The sequence below is a fragment of the Anolis sagrei genome, chromosome 3 (assembly GCF_037176765.1).
Source record: "Anolis sagrei isolate rAnoSag1 chromosome 3, rAnoSag1.mat, whole genome shotgun sequence".
NCBI classification, from domain to species: domain Eukaryota; kingdom Metazoa; phylum Chordata; class Lepidosauria; order Squamata; family Dactyloidae; genus Anolis; species Anolis sagrei.
The window spans coordinates 177,724,143-177,745,300 of record NC_090023.1 but is presented as its reverse complement, the minus strand read 5'-3'; the positions used below and the strand labels follow the sequence as shown (position 1 = coordinate 177,745,300).

At 40.6% G+C, this 21,158-nt stretch overlaps 1 protein-coding gene across 3 annotated transcripts in view; it reads left to right on the top strand.

Annotated features, from left to right (window-relative positions):
* The window catches only part of P4HA1 (prolyl 4-hydroxylase subunit alpha 1), a 74,477-nt gene that overhangs the window by 39,828 nt on the left and 13,491 nt on the right, over positions 1–21,158 (top strand). For 2 of the 3 annotated variants that reach the window (XM_060768812.2, XM_067465701.1), the window contains exons 10-11: positions 14,471–14,570; positions 16,232–16,285. In XM_060768812.2, the coding sequence (XP_060624795.1) occupies positions 14,471–14,570; positions 16,232–16,285 (154 nt within the window). Of the gene's footprint in view, positions 1–14,470; positions 14,571–16,231; positions 16,286–16,344; positions 16,399–21,158 lie in introns of all 3 variants that reach the window. The other variant, XM_067465702.1, reaches the window with a different exon arrangement.

Below are 21,158 nucleotides of genomic sequence, written 5' to 3'. Positions count from 1 at the left end.
GAGCCCCCGGTGGTGCAGTGGGTTAAACCCCTGTGCCGGCAGGACTGAAGACTGATAGGTCGCAGGTTTGAATCCGGGGAGAGGCGGATGAGCTCCCTCTATCAGTTCCAGCTCCTCATGCGGGGACATGAGAGAAGCCTCCCACAAGGATGATAAAACATCAAATCATCCAGGCGTCCCCTGGGCAATGTCCTTGCAGACAGCTAATTCTCTCACACCAGAAGCGACTTGCAGTTTCTCAGGTTGCTCCTGACACGACCAAAAAAAAAAAAAAACCCACAGTGGATTCAGGGCGGGTTACAATGTACATATACATGGCAAATATTCAATGCCATTGACACACAACAGATACACAGAGGCTATTTAAGATTCCAGCTTTTTTAATGAGGGTATTCTGGCCACCAGGGGAGCTCTAGCTTCACCTCCATTTGTGACACGGACGAAGTACTTCCTCATTCTTTGCATGCTTGCTGGAGATTTTTATGGTGTTGTTAATTAGCCTCCCCGCATAAGTGGTACCTAAATTTCCTACTTGACAGATGCAACTGTCTTTCGGGCTGCAAGCTACTCCGAAGCTCACTCTGACCCGGGCTGGCTTCAAACTCATGACCTTTTGGTCAGTAGTGATCTTAATGCAGCTGACTCCCAGCCAGATGCCCCACAGTCCCGGTGCTGATTAGTATTTCACTTCCCATTGAAATACTAATACGTTTATATTTGTTATTATTGCATTGTTTTAGTGTTTTCTGCACTACAAATAAGATATGTGCAGTGTGCATAGGAATTCATTCACGTTTTTTTCAAATTATAATCCGGCCCTCCAACAGTTTGAGGAACTGTGACCCGGCCCTCTGTTTAAAACGTTTGAGGACCCCTGGGTTAAACCAACCCCTTGTAAGAGATATGGACACATACATAAACTGTAGCAGTGAAATCTGTGAAGACACAACATCCTCATGAAAACCTTTCATTTATATTTTTAAAAAACATGATTTGTAAGCTAATAACAAACATTTTCAAGCTTTTTGTTGTTCCCCATTATGTTGGTACAATAAACCTATGCACTGCAGCTGACACACTAACCCAGGCATGAGCAAACTAAGGTCCATGCCTTCTGGGTGCTAATGTCTAGCCCTCCAAAATTTTCCCCATTCTCCGGGCATGAAGAAGGGTGGCTTACCTCATCCTTATACCCAAAGGACAAGGGAGGAAAGCATGCAGTGGCTGGGAGCCTTCTGCGTGCATCCTTGGTCCCTCCTCCTACCATAAGGACTGGGTGGGCAGTTCTGTCCTGATGCCGGGAAAATCCCGGCCCTGGGGAGGAGGCAAGTGGGGGTCGAGGGAACTCCCCTCACCGGCACCTGCCTCTCCCTTCTCCTGTCATCGGGAGAGGAGAGGCCCCGTCCTGACGCTGGCAGAAGGATTAGACAGATGGTGGCTGAGGGTGCTCCAAAGCCTCACCCTCCTTCCAGCATAAGTACTGGGCAAGCAGCCCCATCCTTATGCTGAGAGAAAAGCCAGAGGGTGATCTGCCCTTGCCCCACCTCACCCTGGCACGTCCCTCCAGCCCCTTGCCTCGTCCCATCCCTCCAGCCCTTTGCACCGTCCCCGTTCCGTCCCTCCAGCCCTTTGCCCCGGCCCCTTTCTAAGCTCACCTGCCCCCAGCCCTGCCTCCTCCTGGGCCCACCCCACTCTCCCTCCTCGCCTGACCCTCCCTCCTGGCCAGATTCACAGTGCGGTCCCAGGGCAAAAAAGTTTGCCCTTGCTTGCACTAAGGTGTTTGTGGCACACTATTTACAAAGATCTAACTAAAAGCTATGTACGTATAAGTGGTTCATTTTCACAGTTTCTAAGTATTCAGTAGTGTAAAGCATATGCTGGGTTCGTAAAAATCCCTCAGTTCTAATTTACCATGCAGCTACCATTGCAAGCGATAGTCTTACTGTCATTTGGGATGCAGCAGACTGATGTTTCTATCCCACTCCTTCAGCCATTCTCCAATGTGATAAAAGATTATGACAATGATCCTCCTTATCATTATTGTCCCATTATGGCTTATGGGAGGGAATATTGCTCTGCGGCATCCCAGCGAACAGGAAAAAAAACTCTTGTTTCTTGGAGCTGCTGCTGTCCATTAAATTAGATAATAATAAGACTTTATTTACATTCCACCCTATCTCACTGAGGAGGCTCAGAACAGACTCCAACAAATGAAAAGGCAAACATTCAGTGCCTCAATACAACAACAAATACAAACATAATAATGCAAAATAATCCAACATATAAAAACACATTATAACAGGATGCCTAAAATTAAATAAAACGTAATCCATCATATAAATTATAAAGGCAAAGGTTTTCCTCTGACATTAAGTCCAGTCGTGTCCAACTCTGGGGTGTGGTACTCATCTCCATTTCTAAGTCGAAGAGCCGGCGTTGTTCGTAGACACCTCCAAGGTCATTTGGCCGGTATGACTGCATGGAGTGCCGTTACCTTCCCGCCGGAGACCTATTGATCTACTCACATATAAATATACATATACATATAAATTATATCTAACCTAAAATATAAACATCCAACATCCATATCAAATTACAAGCATTGAGGAACATTCACTAAAATATGTAGGTTGATTATGTGGTCAGTGATGTTAACCGAGCTGACAGGGTCTACAAAGCCTGAGTATCATAACAGTTCTCTATCAGAGGTATAGTAGTGATCTATCAGAGGGCAGGTTGGGCAAGACTTGCTGTTTGGTTGACTGTATTTAACTGAATAGCTGATCTAGAATCTCAGCCATGATCTGTATCTATATAAATAAAAATGTAATGTTCGTTTGTGGGATTAACATAACTCAAAAACCACTGAATGAATTGACACAAAATTTGGACACAATATACCTATCAGGCCAACAAGAGACCATCACTCATAAAAACACTGAAAAACACAGCAGAAGAGACTTAAAAAGCCAAAAAACAAAAATACATTACAACATATGCGCAAAACCACATATTTATTTATTTATTTACTATGCTTTTATACTGCGCCTCTCACCCCGGAGGCGATTCGAAGCGGTTTATATTTGGCAATCAATGCCCCACAAGATAAAATACAGTCAAAAACAATTACGTATAGTATAATCCATATAAAAACAATAACAATAAACAATTATAAAATACAGTTCTCAGTGTCTCATCATTAAAATCATTTTCCATCGCATCGTCATGTCGTTCCATGAGTCTCAATTTATCAGTTATACCTCGTCTGCAAATGCCTGCTCGAACAGCCAGGTCTTAACTTTCTTTCGAAATGTCAGGAGGGAGGAGGCCGATCTAATGTCCCTTCTATCTTTTTTTGTTAATCAATTGGAATTCTACTCTTAAGTAGCCTAGCTTGCCATAGGACTTATTGGCAGTCTCATATAGTTTTTTTTAATCTTACTTTCTACCTTCAAAAAAACCCCAAATATTTAAATTTACTAAATTATTTAATTTGTCTAGATCCATCTTAAAACAACATATGATTTTTATGATGGGCCTGATATGAAAGATCTCATCACTGTTATATACTTAGTATGGAAACTGGGTAATGGATCTGTGTATGAACTTCATGAAAGTCAGTAGCTAAGTCTGGAAAACAGTTGTTTGGAAGAAATGAATGTCTTTTTTTTTTTGCGGTCCTGTACACAGTAGAAAAGTTAGAACATATGTGTTGTTCACTAGCACTTCAGGACAAGAGCCAAATGTATTATTTCTGGGTACAGTTCAACTTTTAAATTGTACAGAGACAAATTCTTAAGTCTTGGAATATACTGTGGAATTGATTCAGGGAGAAACATAGGCAGAACTTCACAATTGATTGCATTCAAAACCGCAATTGAGGAGCAAGATGAATAAATAAATGTAATCTGCCTCCTTTTTACATTCGATTGATGGGTTGCGAGGGTTCATACTGGCACCTTCGTTTTCTTTTTAACAACAAAATAATTTGGTAATTTATTTCATCAGCTGCCACAACAACCAGTAGCTAAAATCCATCCTTTGCTTATTATGCAGTCCTCCATCTGGCTTGCTGTCAGGCAGTTGGCATGTGACAAAGTCAAGTTACATGGGATACACATTTTGATTATTCAGTGTAAGCAGTTTTTCCCCCTCTTTTTTAAAAAAAATAGGTCTCTCCACAGCTACATATGTAAAGCACATTTGTATTAACAAGTGCATATTTTCAAAATTGGAAACTTAGTGGAGAAGGAATAACTTTTTGTCCTTCTCTGGGGTACTGCGAGGATTTCTACATTTCTGCTTGAAGCACTCTTACTGGCAACCAAAAATACCACTTCTTGCATTTTTAAGAGAAACCTACTTCCTCCTCCCAGACATTCCAAGCAGTCTTTCATAGCCAACACATTTCTGTATTATGGCACGCCTCGCTTATGAGAAGGCTACTGTTCATGCCGGGGTACGTGGCATGCAAGGTGGCCTCTGGCCAGTGGCGGAAAGCCAAATTCTGAGCCAAGCCATACTCGGTGCCATAATAATTTGTCAAGTCTACCACAACTTCCAGGAAGCTGCAGCCAATGAAGTATATTTGTCAGATAGTTACTCTACCATTCAATATCCTCACCAGGGGGGAAAAACCCCAGTTGTCTTTCTAAAAGATCGTGGGAGAGTGTTTCTTTGAGCAAAGGAAATAATAATAATAATAATAATAATAATAATAATAATAATAATAATCTATATAAATAAAAATGTAATGTTTGTTTGTGGGATTAACATAACTCAAAAACCACTGTCGGAATTGACACCAAATTTGGACACAATACACCTATCAGGCCAATAAGTGTCCATCACCCCTAAAAACACAAAAAAAACCCCAGCAGAACGGACTTAAAACCCCCCAAAATAAACTATATATACATATACACATACACTCATATACATATACACATGCATACATACAGGCACACACACACACACACATGTACACAAGCATACACAAATATATACATACATATAGACATACACACATACATGGACACATACACATATATTTACATATACACATATATACACAGAAATACACAAATATGTACACACGTATGCACACATATGCACACACACATATACACCCATCTATCTATATATTTGTGTATATATTTGTATATATGTGTATATGTGTGTGTTTGCATATATAGATAGATAGATAGACATAGATATAGATATAGATATATACACATATACACACACACAAAACATATATACAGACTGGGCCACAGCAACGCGTGGCAGGGGATGGCTAGTAATAATAATAATAAACAAAGTATGGATTGTCAATGTTGCAATCCCAGGCGACAGCAGGATTAAATAATAATAATAATAATAATAATAATAATAATAATAATCTTTATTTATACCCCATTACCATCTCCCCATGGGACTCGGTGCGGCTTACATGAGGCCGAGCCCACAATACAACAATACAAGCAATACAAGCAATAACAGATACAATACAAAGCAATTAAAATAAATCTCATACACAAAAAGCATAAACATTAAACAGAAAGAGAAACAGCTGGAAAAGCTGACACGATACGAGGATTTAAAGATCGAACTGCAAAGACTCTGGCACAAACTAGTAAAGGTGGTCCCAGTGGTGATCGGCACACTGGGTGCAGTGCCTAAAGACCTTGGCCTGCACTTAAACACAATTGGCGCTGACAAGATTGCCATCTGCCAGCTGCAGAAGGCCACCTTACAGGGATCTGCACGCATTATTCGCCGATACATCACACAGTCCTAGACACTTGGGAAGTGTCCGACATGTAATCCAATTCAACAGCCAGCAGAGTGTCTGCTCTGGACTCATCTTGTTGTGTTTCAAACAACAACAAGAACAACAACAACACCTCCATCTCCCCAAAGGGACTCAGGGCAGTTTACAAAGGGACAAGCCCAAGAATTACAGATTAAAACAAGCACAGAAAAATACAATCAACAACAACAAATCAATAAAACATCATAAATAGGCAACATCATAGAAACAATATCATGGCTGAACAACAAGTTGATGCTGGGTTCAGGGGCTCAGAGTAAATGCAATGATTCTTAAGTAGTGCCAAGGGAAAGTGCAACAATCAGAGGGCTGGGCTGGAAGGGCATTTTTTTATTTATTTGTTTGTTTGTTTATTATTTACTGCCTTTATATACTGTCCCTCTCCGCCCGCAGGTGACTCAGGACGGTTTATAGTTGGTACCAAGACCATAAAATACAAATTCAATATCATAAAACAATCAAATAATAAAACCATAACAGTATCAATAAAATCAATAAAAACATGTATACATGTTAAAAACATCATCCAAGCATATCATCAAACCATTCCATTTTCCTATGTCGTTACACTGTATTTGCAAATGCCTGCTCAAAAAGCCAAGTTTTAGCTCTCTTCTGAAATGTTAAAAGGGAGGAGGCCGATCTGATGTCCTTAGGGAGGGCGTTCCATAGCCGAGGGGCCACCACTGAGAAGGCCCTGTCTCTCGTCCCCGCCAGCCATGCTTGCGATGAAGGTGGAACTGAGAGCAGGGCTTCCCCAGACGATCTTAAGGGTAATAATAATAATAATAATAATAATAATATTAAACTTTATTTGTACCCTGCTAGCATCTCCTGCAGGACTCGATGCGGCTTACAAAGGCCAAGGCCTCAACACAACAACAGCAAAACAATAACAATACATTTTAAAGCAAATTAAAAACATAAGCAATAACAAATAATATAATAATACTTTATTTATAGCCCGCCACCATCTCCCCAAGGGACTCGGAGTGGCTTACATGAGACCAAGCCCGACAACACATCAATAAAACAAAAAGCAATAAGCAAAAACAAGCAACAATACAATTAATATAAATCACATATAAACAATAACACACAAGGATTTAAAGACCTATGGTAATGCCCTTAAGACCATGGGAGAAACTCGGCCTTTCACAAATCTGTTGAAAGATAATTTAAACATTGCCGGAATATTCTTCTTAAGATGGAATGCAAGGGTTTTTTCATCGTGTCAGAAGTGACTTTAAAACATACTGCAAGTTGCTTCTGGTGTTAGAGAATTGGCCACCTACAAAGACATTGCCGAGGGGATGTCCGGATGGGTTACCATCCTGCTGGGAGGCTTCTCTCATGTACCTGCAAGCTAGAGCTGACAGATGGGAGCTCCTCCAGTCTTGTGGATTCAAATTGGCAACTTTCAGGTCAGCAGTCTAGCCAGCACAAGGGTTTTAACCCATTGTGCCTCTCTGGCTCACTGGAATAGAAGTGAATGTCAATTATTGGCTTATTTCAGAAGGTGGGAACTTCATAAACATTGTTATGCTTAGGAAATTTGACTTTTAAATATTCTGCCTGAAAATTTGAGAAGTTGTCAACAGTAATGAGCAGCACATTTGAGAATCCAGAGAGCATGGCGTTGAGAAATGACAGGGAGACATTGCAGGGTTATTTTTGCTTCAATATGACACGGAGGTGATAGGGAATGTGTTGACAAGCGAACTTCCTGGGAAGGGAAGTGGGAGTTGGGCAGTTCCTCCTCCGTTGGATAACATATCCTTGCCCCCTACTCACCTTTCTCTTGCTGATAGACACCAAATATATAGAACTGTGTTGACTGGCATGAAATGAAAGAAGGCATTGAATGAATGAGACTTTCCGTAAAGGTGCAACATTATGTGTAAAATGTGTTTCACTGGAAAGTTCAGTCATGTCTCATTCATTCAGTGCCTTCATTGAAAAGATGGAAATATATGAGAGGAGATACTGTACTAGAGAAGCACCACATTATACTTATTTTTATATATTTCTGTATCTTTCCTACCGAAAGAATGCTCAGAATGGCTTACGGTAATTTAAAATGCAATCGAAAAATGGCACAGCAAAATAATTGGTGTTGCAGCAGGCACACACACAGGTCGCCCTGTTTCCGGTGAGAACAAATTCCGCCATTAGTTTTTTTCAGAAACTAATGCCATGAAATACAGTAATGTAATAGCTCAGTTAGGGAAAGTACCAGGTCAGCTTCATGCATTTGCTAAAGTAATCAGAAGCAGAGCTGAGTACAAGGCTGTTTCTGAATTGGGTGGGAATCACGGGGCCCTCTAGATATTGTTGGACTGCAACACCTAGCATTCCTTAGCAATGGCTATGTTGGATATGGCTGCTGGGATTTGCATTGCAAATGCGACTTCAGGTATACAGGTATATACAGTCTATATAAATAAAAATGTAATGTTTGTTTGTGGGATTAACATAACTCAAAAACCACTGTCGGAATTGACACCAAATTTGGACACAATACACTTATCAGGCCAACGAGTGTCCATCACCCCTAAAAACACACAAAAAACCAGTGGAACAGACTTAAAAAAACCCCCAAAATAAACCATATATACATATACCTATACACATGCACATATACATACATACACACACACATATATATGCAAGCACACACAAATATACCCACATGCACACACACATACATACACATATAAACACACATATATGCATATACACAAGCACACACATATACATAATATACATATACACATGCACATATACATACAGACACACACACACATATATATGCAAGCACACACAAATATACATACACAGTATACACACATACATACACATATAAACACACTTATATGCATATACACAAGCACACACATATACATAATATACATATACTCATGCACATATACATACAGACACACATATATATGCAAGCACACACAAATATACATACACAGTATACACCTATACACATACATACACACATATATGCATATACACAAGCACACACATATACACAATATACAGATACACATATAAACACAATACAAATAATATACACACGTATAACGGTGCTCCATGGAGTCATGCCGGCCACATGACTTTGGAGGTGTCTACGGACAACGCTGGCTCTTCGGCTTAGAAATGGAGATGAGCACCACACCCCATAGTCAGACATGACTGGACTTAATGTCAGGGGACTACCTTTACCTTTACCTTTATACCACATATATACACACGTATATATACGCATATATACAAATATATACACAGACATGAACACATATATACACACACAAAATACATATACACAGCCTGGTCCCCCAACAGAAATGATATTCTGACATCCCTCTTGCAAGGGCAGGAAAGATCCAGACTGATCAAATAAATATTATTATCACTCATATACACAGCCTGGGCCATAGCAACACATGGCAGGGGACAGCTAGTATATAAATAAAAATGTAATGTTAGTTTGTGGGATTAGCATAACTCAAAAACCACTGGGCAAATTGACACCAAATTTGGACACGATACACCTGTCCGGCCAACGAGTGATCATCACTCATAAAAACACTGAAAGACACAGCGGAAGAGACTTAAAAAGCCAAAAACAAAAAATACATTACAATGCATGCGCAAAACCACATATATATAAGCAGACACATATGCACAAATATATACACACATACTAGGCAAGTGAAGTTTATATATCTGTGGAATGTCCAGGGTGGGAGAAAGAACTCTTGTCTGTTTGAGATAGGTGTGAATGTTGAAACCAGGGCTAGCTTACACCTCCCAACAAAGGATTCCCCTGGCAGGAAGCAGCCAAGCTTTGCAGCTGCAAGGCTATTCAATGCTAATCAAAGTAGCAAATTTCAGCATTCACGCTTGCCTCAAACAGACAAGAGCTCTTTCTCCCACCCTCGACATTATTCCACAGATATATAAAAACCCCACTTGCATTGTTTTCAACAGACCTCACAACCTCTGAGGATGCCTGCTATAGATGTGGGAGAAACCTCAGGAGAGAATGCTTCTGGAATGTGGTCATACAGCTTGTAAAACTCACAGGAGCTCAATAAGCATTAGTTTTTGCTATTTTATGTACAGTAATATAAGTTTGTCATTTCCAACTAGTAAATACTTATGTATGTCCCACAGATTCAGTTGTTGTAGGGGCTAACAACCTATTCTCAGTGAAACTAACTTTGCTTACTATGATCTAAATTTATTGCTTTAAAATATAATCTACTGCTTTGAATAACACTTCATGTGTCTTGAGTCTCTTTGTACTGTTCTTTTTCATTTGCTCTGTTTTTTACACTATCAACGGGAGAGAGTTTATTTCTAAATCTCCCTATTTTCACATATCCTACTCACGTTTGTATGTGTACATCCTCCATACTCTTTGAGATTCTGTAACCAGTGTTGTGTCTCATTTCACGTCTTTGGAGTAGCAATTTGTTGTGATCCTTTTGAAAGAAGGACAACAAATCTACTAGAATGTGGATGATGTGGTGTCAAATATGTTTCTCAATGGGATCTGTGGCTACTGATAATGTCTGAGAGTTGTCTTAGCTAATTCCAGTCCTCTAGCTTGTGATTCTTCCTTGCTTTTGTTATGTTCACACCATCATGATTGACCATTAGTGTTGCTGAAAATGCAGGTTTTAAGGCAGGACTAGCATTTTGAACATCAACAAAAAGTATTGTCGAAGGCTTTTATGACCGGAATCACTGGGTTGTTGTAGGTTTTTTCGGGCTATATTTCCATGTTCTAGAGGCATTCTCTCCTGATGTTTCGCCTGCATCTATGGCAAGCATCCTCAGAGATAGTGAGGTCTGTTGGAACTAGGAAAATGGGTTTATATATCTGTGGAATGACCAGGGTGGGACAAAGGACTTTTGTCTGTTGGAGCTAGGTGTGACCACCTTGATTAGCATTTGATGGCCTGGCAGTTGTTTGATGTGGCTTGTTAGTGCCTGGGGCAATCTTTTGTTGAGAGGTGATTCGATGCCCCTGATTGTTTCCTCTCTGGGACATCTTATCACCTCACAACAAAAGATTGTCCCACACACTAACAAGCCACACCAAACAACTGCCAGGCCATCAAATGCTAATCAAAGTGGTCAGTTGAAACATTCACACCTTGCTCCAACAGACAAGAGTCCTTTGTCCCACCCTGGTCATTCCACAGATATATAAACCCTTTTTCCTAGTTCCAACAGACCTCACTACCTCTGAGGATGCTTGGCATAGATGCAGGCAAAACGTCAGGAGGGAATGCCTCTAGAACATGGCCATACAGCCCGAAAAAACCTACAACAACCCAACAAAAAGTAGTTGCCACCACATAGCTGACAAAACTTCAGAGTTTTCCACCATAACACAGCAAGTTTAAATCTGACATAGGCTGCTTTTAAGTATGCCAAGCTTTGGGGGTAAAGCCGCACTCTTAACAATGAAAAGAAAGTATTAAAGTTGTGCTCATGGAGTGGTAAAAAATACAAGTTGTATTGGGAAAATGTAGAGTTAGAACAAGCACCTTCAAAATTTGCTTGTGTCAGAAAGTGTAAGAGCTGGTCGGGAAAAGAGGCAAAACAGTTTGCAGGCATTCCAGTTTTAGGTCTGGAATAACTATTATTGTGTTATTTTTCCCCCATTTAAATCGAAGTTATTTCTGGACACTTGGTTTTAACAAGGGAGTGGCTGTTTTAAAGTATGCTAGCCTGTTATTCTGTTATTTCATCTTATGAGTGAAATGCGCACTATTAAAACGGCCACTTGTAAGCTCTGTTAAATTTGAGTGTATACGTGTGCTTGGATGTACAGATCCCACGTCCCAGGACACATATATATGGGAGGAAATGGAGTTCTCAACATACGAGTGTGCTTGTTGATAACTATTAGTAGCTTACTGAAATTAACATAGAAGATAACAACAACAACAACTTTATTTTTGTATCCCGCCTCCATCTCCCCAAAGGGATTCAGGACGGCTTACATTGGGACAAGCCCAATCAACATAGTTAAAAATAACATATTTGTTAACTATTTGTTAACTTACTCCGACCTGGGCTGGTTTCGAACTCATGAGCACCAGGATTGTGGGAGCACCGGGATTGTGGCGCAGCTGGCTGAGTGTCAGCTGCATTAAGATCACTCTGACCAAAAGGTCATGCGTTCGAAGCCAGCCCGGGTTGGAGTGGGTTTCCAACCAATTGTGTAGCCTGTTGTCGACCTTTGCAACCCGAAACACAGTTGCATCTGTCAAGTAGGAAAATAAGGTACCACCTTAAAGTGTGGGGAGGCTAAATTAACTGATTTATGAGGCCATAAAGAAGACTCCAGCAAAGCATTCCAGCGGGTAAGCATGCGGGGAATGCGGAAGTGCGTCCTCAGCGTCACAGATGGACGATGAAAGTGACAGCTCCCCTGGTGGCCAAAAAAAGTTAAATAGCCTCTGTGTATGTCTGTATATGTATGTCAAAAATTGGCATTGAATGTTTGCCATATATGTGTACACTGTAATCCGCCCTGAGTCCCCTGAGGGGTGAGAAGGGCAGAATATAAAAGCTGTAAATAAATAAATAAATAATATTTATTTATTTATTTACAGTATTTATATTCCACCCTTCTCACCCCGCAGGGGAATCAGGGCGGATTACAATGTACACATACATGGCAAACATTCAATGCCATAAACACACAACACATATATAGATAGACACACAGAGGCTATTTAACATTCCAGCTTTTTTGATGAGGGTATTCTGGCCACCAGGGGAGCTGTCACGTCACCATCCATTTGTGGCACTGATGAAGTACTTCCTCAGTCTTTGCATGCTTGCTGGAGATTTTTATGGCCTTGTAAATTAGTTAAATTAGCCTCCCCGCATAAGCGGTACCTACATTTCCTACTTGACAGATGCAACTGTCTTTCAGGCTGCAAAGGTCGACAGCAAGCTACATAAATTGGTCGGAAGCTCACTCTGACCAGGGCTGACCTTTCGGTCAGTAGTGATCTTAATGCAGCTGACTCCCAGCCAGTTGTGCCACCGTCCTGGTGCGAAAACGGAGCCACCTCCTTATCAGCTCCTTAACCTCTCCATCTGGCATTTCATCTTCTGAACTAGCTTGCCTAGAGAAAGACTTCTATGGGCCCCTCTCTGGAATGTGGCCTTTGCTTTCATTAACTGCAGGAGACACAGAGCGCTCAATTTCCGGACTTAAAGTCTCATGCTGGCTTGACAGATGCAACTGTCTTACTTGACAGATGCAACTGTCTTGGGCTGCAAAGGTCGACAGCAAGCTACACAAATTGGGTCAGAAGCTCACTCTGACCTGGGCTGTCTTCAAATTCATGACCTTTCTGTCAGTGGTGATCTTAATGCAGATGACACCCAGCCAGCCGTGCCACAGTCTTGGTGCAACCATTAGCAGCTTACTGAAATTACCAGACTATAACAACAACAACAACAACAACAACAACAACAACAACTTTATTTTTGTATCTCGCCTCCATCTCCCCAAAGGGACTCGGGACGACTTACATGGGGACAAACCCGATTGACATAGTTAAAATAACGTATTTAAAATCCATAAAAACAGCAACAAGTGAAATAAAACAACAGTGGCATAACAATATAACTATTTAGTACTGAAAGGGGGATTCTGAGAAGACCTTATTTTTTTTCACAGATGTAGATGTATCCAGGTACAAGTATACTCCTGTGATACACATATAAGAAAAACAAGAGAGCCAGGTTGTTGCTTTGACAGGAGAAGTGAGAATTAACAGAGAAGGAAATGAATAAGTGATGCTTTAGTGGCTCACTAGACTCCAAACCCCAGAATTCCATAAGATGGATCCATATCGGTTAAACTAGAATCATAATATAGTATACAATTCTCCAACCTGACCTAACATAAGTCAACACATTTTCCTTGATATGACTATAACCAGGTTTTCACGTCATTCACACTTATCACCAGGACTGTGCCAGACACCCAATGCAGAAAGTTACTATTGCAATTGTATAGTTATTTGTATATAATTATTGCAGTAATTGTTTGCACTTAAATCTGACCCAAAATGGAGCACTATGTGTGGTTGCAATGCTGTGTGTGTATGATTCTCTCAATGTCTACTCGAGTTCACAAAGCACTTACACCACCTAAGTCCTTTGTAGATGTGCGCCAGTTGAAGGAGATTGCATTACTGCAAAAGAATTCATCATGGTTGCAAAAATATTAATTGATACCTTACAATAAGTGATACAATATGGAAAAGTCTATAGGCAAATGCTTAGCCTAAATGAGACTCAAGGCCCTTCCACACAGTCATATAACCCAGAATATCAAGGTGGGAAATCCCACAATATCTGTTATTTACAGTGTGGACTGAGATAACCCATTTCAAAGCAGATATTGTGGTATTTCCTGCCTTGATATTCTCAGTTGTATGGCTGCATGGAAGGGCCCTCAGTGTTATCATTTAGGCTAAGCCTTTTCTTATAGACTTTTTCATATAATTATATGTGACTTGTTATCTGTCTTCATATGTAACTTCTCTCAGATCAATAATAACATATCATTTCACGCCTTAGTGCCTGGCTGTCTGGATATGAGAATCCCATCGTGGCACGTATTAATGCAAGAATACAGGATCTAACAGGACTGGACGTTTCCACGGCAGAAGAGCTCCAGGTAAGCTAATATATGTAAATATAAACATATGCCAATCTGTACCAATGTTTAGTCTGAGAATATGTTTTGAATATATTCTTGATCAGTCAACACGTTTTGATTATTGAGAATTTTCCATCACGGACATATGACGCTAATCTCAGAGTGATTTATATTTTTAATTTTTAAAATGGGCAGTTTGAAAAAAATGGCAAGCATCTCAGTTCAGGTTATCTTCGGTTCTGCTTTTTTATATAGCTGGTTGTGTCAAAAACATAAGGGAGTCACTAAATGTCAATATGTTTGTTTATTGATGTTTTATGTGACCTACTAACAAAGGTTCTTGTGACAATGTGTTGTTGAATGCTTTCATGGCTGGAATCGCTGGGTGCTTGTGACTGTGGTGGGAGTAAAAGGAGGGCCTCCCTGGAAGATCTTAAAATTCGCGCTGGTTCATAGAGGGAGATTATTATTAATTATTAAACTTTATTTAATACCCCACCACCATCTCCAATGGGGACTCGGGGTGGCTTACATGAGGCCAAGCTCAACAGCATATTGCAATAAGGTAAATCCAAAACACAATAACAACACAGCAAAATACATACAACATATGAGTACAAAGATGACAAAGCAAAATCATACACAGTAAAATAACATAACAATGAGCGGGCCACATGTGCAAGATAAAAACTAAGATACTAAAAATACTAAAATCAGGATGAGATACGGATGGAGCAGATTGTTTGTGGGGGAGAGACTCGTAAAGGAACGGGGTCATGAATATACCTTCATACAGGTGGGGAATATACTCTGGGGACAAAGACAGTTGAGGGGGAGCAACTGTGTATGATAATATGACTACTCTCCAAAAGTGCATTGAAAAAGCCAGGTTTTGAGATCCCTTTTGAAAGTTTCTAAGGTGGGGGCCTTCCTAATCTCACTGTGCAATGAGTTCCAGAATCGGGGGGCCACAGAGGAGAAGGCTCTTTTCCTTGTGTTTACAAGATGAGCCTGTGATAATGGCAAGGGCAAAAGGAGAGCCTCCGCCGAGGATCTAAAAGCTCGGGCTGGTTTGTGGAGAGAGATCCGGTCTTGAAGGTAGGCAGGTCCCAAACCGTTTAGGGCTTTGTAAGTGATAACCTGCACCTTGAATTGGGACCGGAAGACAAACAGCAGCCAGTGAAGCTCCTTAAACAGGGGAGTTGACCTTTCTCTGTAATTTGCCCCTGTTATTAATCTGGCTGCTGCACGTTGGAACGAGTTGTAATTTCCGGGCTGTCTTCAAGGGTAGCCCCACGTAGAGTGCATTGCAGTAATCCAGTCTAACCCAGTCAGATGCGATTGTGAAGATAGGCAGGGCCAGAACATGGCCATATAGCCTGAACATGAAAGCCTTCAACAATGCAACAAACAAACAAACAACAACAATAATGTAGAGACAACTATGTGTTAAACCATTTGTTAAATCTGAACATTGTTATGAAGATTACACTTGAATCTGTGATGCTCTCAAAGAGAACAAGGTTCAGTAATGTCCTTTATTTGACACTAGTGAGGATGGTAACATATCAAGACTGAAGACTCTTAGGGGGAGGGGGGAATCCACTTTACGTATGAAGCAGATATTTCTTGTCTCCTCACGGGTGGTTGATTGGATATTTGTGCTTCCTCTGCTATAGGTAGCCAACTACGGCGTAGGAGGCCAGTATGAGCCTCATTTTGATTTTGGAAGGGTAAGTCCCTCTCTGCTTTGCTTTTGTGCTTCACATTGTACTGTATTTCTTTCTTCCAGGTAGCAAATTATGGAGTGGGAGGACAGTATGAGCCCCACTATGACTTTGCTCGGGCAAGTAAAGAGATGTGTAGACAAAAGTCTTCCAAAGCCTGGGCTTTTTTCAAAGCCTGCGGCACAAACGTTTGCTGTCTGTGTGAAATTCAGACCTGTCAAGTCTTCTAATCTTTTTGAATGAATCAAGTCTCCTAAACCACCATGTGAACGATAAAAAGAGAAAGAGCAACCAGAAATGGTATCAACAAAGCTAAAGAGGAATGCAATCAAGTGAAAGAATAGATTGCGAGGGGCACTTTATAGACACAGTTTTGGGAGAAATGATCTGGGACTTTTAAAGTAGTATTGAAATTACCTTACGACATGGCAATAGCAATATCTGTAGGAATAAGAGGCTATTTTATGTTTTTTAATCCAAAGTTGGGAAGGCAATATTCAATAAAAAGGTTAAACCTCAATTTTGCACAGAACAAAGTAACTGAATAATCTTAAAAGTATTTGAAGGCATTGCTATCTCAAAATATCCGCTTATATTTTAATTCACTTTATTGAAGGCTGCGGATAAGATGGATCAATTCAGATGGTGGTTTATGGGGCTTGTGTGTGTTAAGTAATTCTTTCAATTAACAGGGTTTTTTTTCCCTTGAACCAGGTCATCCATGTAGTAGTTTAAGATTCATCTTTCCTACTTTAAAAATATGAGTTGCAAATTAATAGAGTGTGTTTATATGCACGATTTTCATTTGTGAAACAATGCTTTTGCAGCTCTAACCTGTGCATGCCTGTGAAATTCCATACATTAATTCCCACCATGTTAAATTGGCATTTCCCCCAAGCTACCCACTTAAAAGATCATTGTATGTCAAAATAACATTGCTCTGTATATTTACTGACATTTGTATGTGGCCCACTAACAAGGATTCTTGTGACAGTTTGCAGTAACAAAGAACAAATGCATAGGATAAAACTGTTTTGGGGGAAATTATATTCATGCAAGGCATCAGCTGTTAAACTGATGTACCTAGGTATGTCTTTGAACTATTAGGGACAGAGATATGCCAATGCACAAAACACACACACATATGTAGCAGAGTGTCAGAAGTGCTCTTTTAGTTGTCCCAAAACATCTACTCTCACTTAAAATATATTTGCCTTTAAATCATCATACTCTCAAGAGACAAAAATAGACTGACTTCTTTAAAAATAAGATTGTTGGTTTACTCACAAACTTCATGGATTCAGCATACAGGTACTTTGCATATCAGTCCAGTTACAAATAGGATTTGCAGTAGTTTCTCTGTGTGGATAACACAGGGCATCATTTCTTACAGTCCAAAGCATCCCTCTGTTCTGAGAGTCTAATACTACTACTACTACTACTACTACTAATAATAATAATCATCATCTTTATTTATACCCTGACACCATCTCCCCAACGGGGACTTGGAGCGGCTTATATGGGGCCAAGCCCAAACAACAACTTCCAATATAAAAATACACATTGCAGTAAAATAAACAACATAACATTAAAGTGTAACACATCAAAACATATAAAACAATATAAACAGAGTATAGAAACCAAACATAATGACAGAGAGCGGGCCGCGTGTACATAAAATGATTTTAAAACTCTGAGTGAGATAAGGGGGCAGAACTAATTGTAAGGGAAAACTCAGAGAGAGACAGGAAAATAAACAAACCTTCATACATGGGGGGGGGGGGGGGGACGGGACAGGAAAATAAACAAACCTTCATACATGGGGGGGACGGGGACGGGACTCCTGAGACAAGAATGTTGAAATTATGTGGCTACTCTCCAAAAGCCCAACGGCAGAGCCAGGTCTTGAGACCCTTTTTAAAGGTTTCTAACGTAGGGGCTTTCCTAATCTCTCTGGGCAATGAGTTCCAGAGTCAGGGGGCCACAGAGGAGAAGGCTCTCTTCCTAATAGAGTATCTGCTTAGTCTGAAAGTCCAGTGGAGTCTCTAAGCGTACTGCTCCTGCTGAAGTCTAAAGCATACTTCTACATAGAAGTCTCCAAACATACAGTTCTTACTGAAGTCTAAAGACATATAGTTCTAAAATGGAGTCTGAGTGCTGGGCAAGCCCAGACCTGATCACATGGTCAGCAGCCCCTCCCACAACAAAAGGTTAAAGGTAAAATTGCATACCAATATACACATATACAAAACAGTAAGCAATCTGAATTACAAGGGGTATTTTTTAAGTAAGGTCCGTTTGAACATAAGTACACAACGAAAGTTTATTTCAAAAAAGTAAATTTATTTTCAGAAAGTACATACTTCACTCTATTTTTCGACATAGTTGCCAAGTTTGTTCAAACACTTATCATACCTCTGAACCAATTTTAAAATACCCTCTTCATAAAAACTTGCCACCTGCTCCAATAACCAAGAGTTCACTCTAATCAAAGAAGGGCGACCGGAGCGGTCCTCATCATGGACATTGTCACGGCCATCTTTGAATTGTCGTACCCACTTACGCACTTTGCTTTCACGCATAACAGTATCACCATACACTTCACAAATCTGTCGATGAATTTCTGCAGCAGGCAGGTTCCTTGCTGACAAAAACTGTATCACTGAGCAAACCTCACATGCGGAGGGTGAGTTGATAGTCTTAAACATTTTTAAAGCACAGAACAGAACCGTACAGGTTAGCTACAGAGCGGAAACTGAGCACAGTTGTTCCCGAGGCATGCCGGTACACAACGCACGCGCTCGTTGCGGTATGCGCGCAAACTACTAGTGTCTACAACAAAACTGACCTTACTTAAAAAATACCCCTCATATATGCATAACAAATAAATAGTGGAGGCTTGAGAAGGTTGCTGTTCTCAACAACTATAAAATCTAAATACAGCAAGAGTTTTAAAAAGCATCTGAAACATCTGATATCTCAAAACTTTGAAAATATCATAAGATCTGTAGAGCAAAAAATGAAAACTTTTATAAGTGGCCTTAAGATTTGGATAGGTGTGCTTGGAAAGAGGCAGTCCTTTAGGTAACCTGGTGCCAAGCCATTTAGAGTTTTAAACATTAAAATCAGCATTTTGAATTCGGCTTGGAAATGGGCTGCAAGACAATTCTCAGTCGCATCACCAAAAGGAGCTCTAGAGACCTACAAAGAATGTATAGTATCCTTGGTATCCTCTGAGGTTTGATTATAGGACCTTTCATGAATACCAAAATCTAGGGATTCTTAACTTCCAGCATATATAATGGCATAGTAATATACTTTATTTATATTCTGCCCTATTTCTCCAAGGGAACTTAGGGCAGATTGCACATATATGGCAGACATTCAATACCGTTATACAATTAGCAAGGACAGACAATACAAAGGCCATCTTTTCCCATCTTTTCCATGTCCAGCATCTGGAGACTGTGTCATGGGGTGTGTATGTTTGTGTGTGCTGTCGCTCCATCTTCCATTCCAAGGAGCTTTGTCGTCCTTAGACATCCTCCCGATCAAATCGCTGGCATGTCCTTATGGGTGCCTTTTATTACCACCCCACTTAAAGCAGTATCTATTTATCTACTCACATTTCTGTTTTCGATCTGCTAGATTGGCAGGGAGCTGGGGCTGACAGCGGGTGCTCACCCCAACCTGAGCTTGAATTTCCAACCTTTCAATCAGCAGGATTTTCTGTGGCTTGGTGGTTTAACCTGCTGTGCTAAGCCCGGTAAAATGGTATCGGCAGGGAGCTGGGGCTGACAGTGGGTGCTCACCCCAACCTAAGCTTGAATTTCCAACCTTTCAATCAGCAGGATTTTCTGCGGCTTGGTGGTTTAACCTGCTGTGCTAAGCCCGGTAAAATGGTATCGGCAGGGAGCTGGGGCTGAGAGTGGGTGCTCACCCCGACCTGGGCTTGAACTTCCAACCTTTCAGTCAGCAGGATTTTCTGCAGTTTGGTGGTTTAACCTGCTGTGCTAAGCCCGGTAAAATGGTATCGGCAGGGAGCTGGGGCTGACAGTGGGTGCTCACCCCAACCTAAGCTTGAATTTCCAACCTTTCAATCAGCAGGATTTTCTGTGGCTTGGTGGTTTAACCTGCTGTGCTAAGCCCGGTAAAATGGTATCGGCAGGGAGCTGGGGCTGACAGTGGGTGCTCACCCCGACCTGGGCTTGAACTTCCAACCTTTCAGTCAGCAGGATTTTCTGCAGCTTGGTGGTTTAACCTGCTGTGCTAAGCTTGGTAAAATGATATTCCTTATATAAATGACAAACCCAAGGTTTGTTATTTGAAATCTTTAGGAATATTTTCAGGTGTGGATGGTTGAATCTATGAATACAAAATCTATGGATGGGAAAGTCCAATTGTACATGTGAAAGTAATTAGAGTTTAAAAGCATGGAAATGGCTCTGTTCTAATTGTAAGGATGGGGACAATCTTGTTTTTATTGGCATAGATGGTTCAAGCTGCCAAGTATATTTTAAACCTTTGGTTGATCTAAATTGTAGTTGTATCGTCGAAGGCTTTCATGGCTGGAATCACTGGGTTGTTGTGGGTTTTTTCGGGCTATATGGTCATGTTCTAGAGGCATTCTCTCCTAAGGAAAGAATGCCTCTAGAACATGGCCATATAGCCCGAAAAAACCTACTACAACCCTAAATTGTAGTTGTTCGGGGTACACTTCCTTATTGCCAGGTTCTATTTGAATAACTTTTAGACTTAGGAGACAGTTTCTCAAGAAAAGACTTGAGCACTAGCAGCTTTTTATTCGTTATTTTTGTAATATTCTGTTTATTAAATTTATTTATTTACGACATTTATATCCCGCTCTTCTGACTCCGAA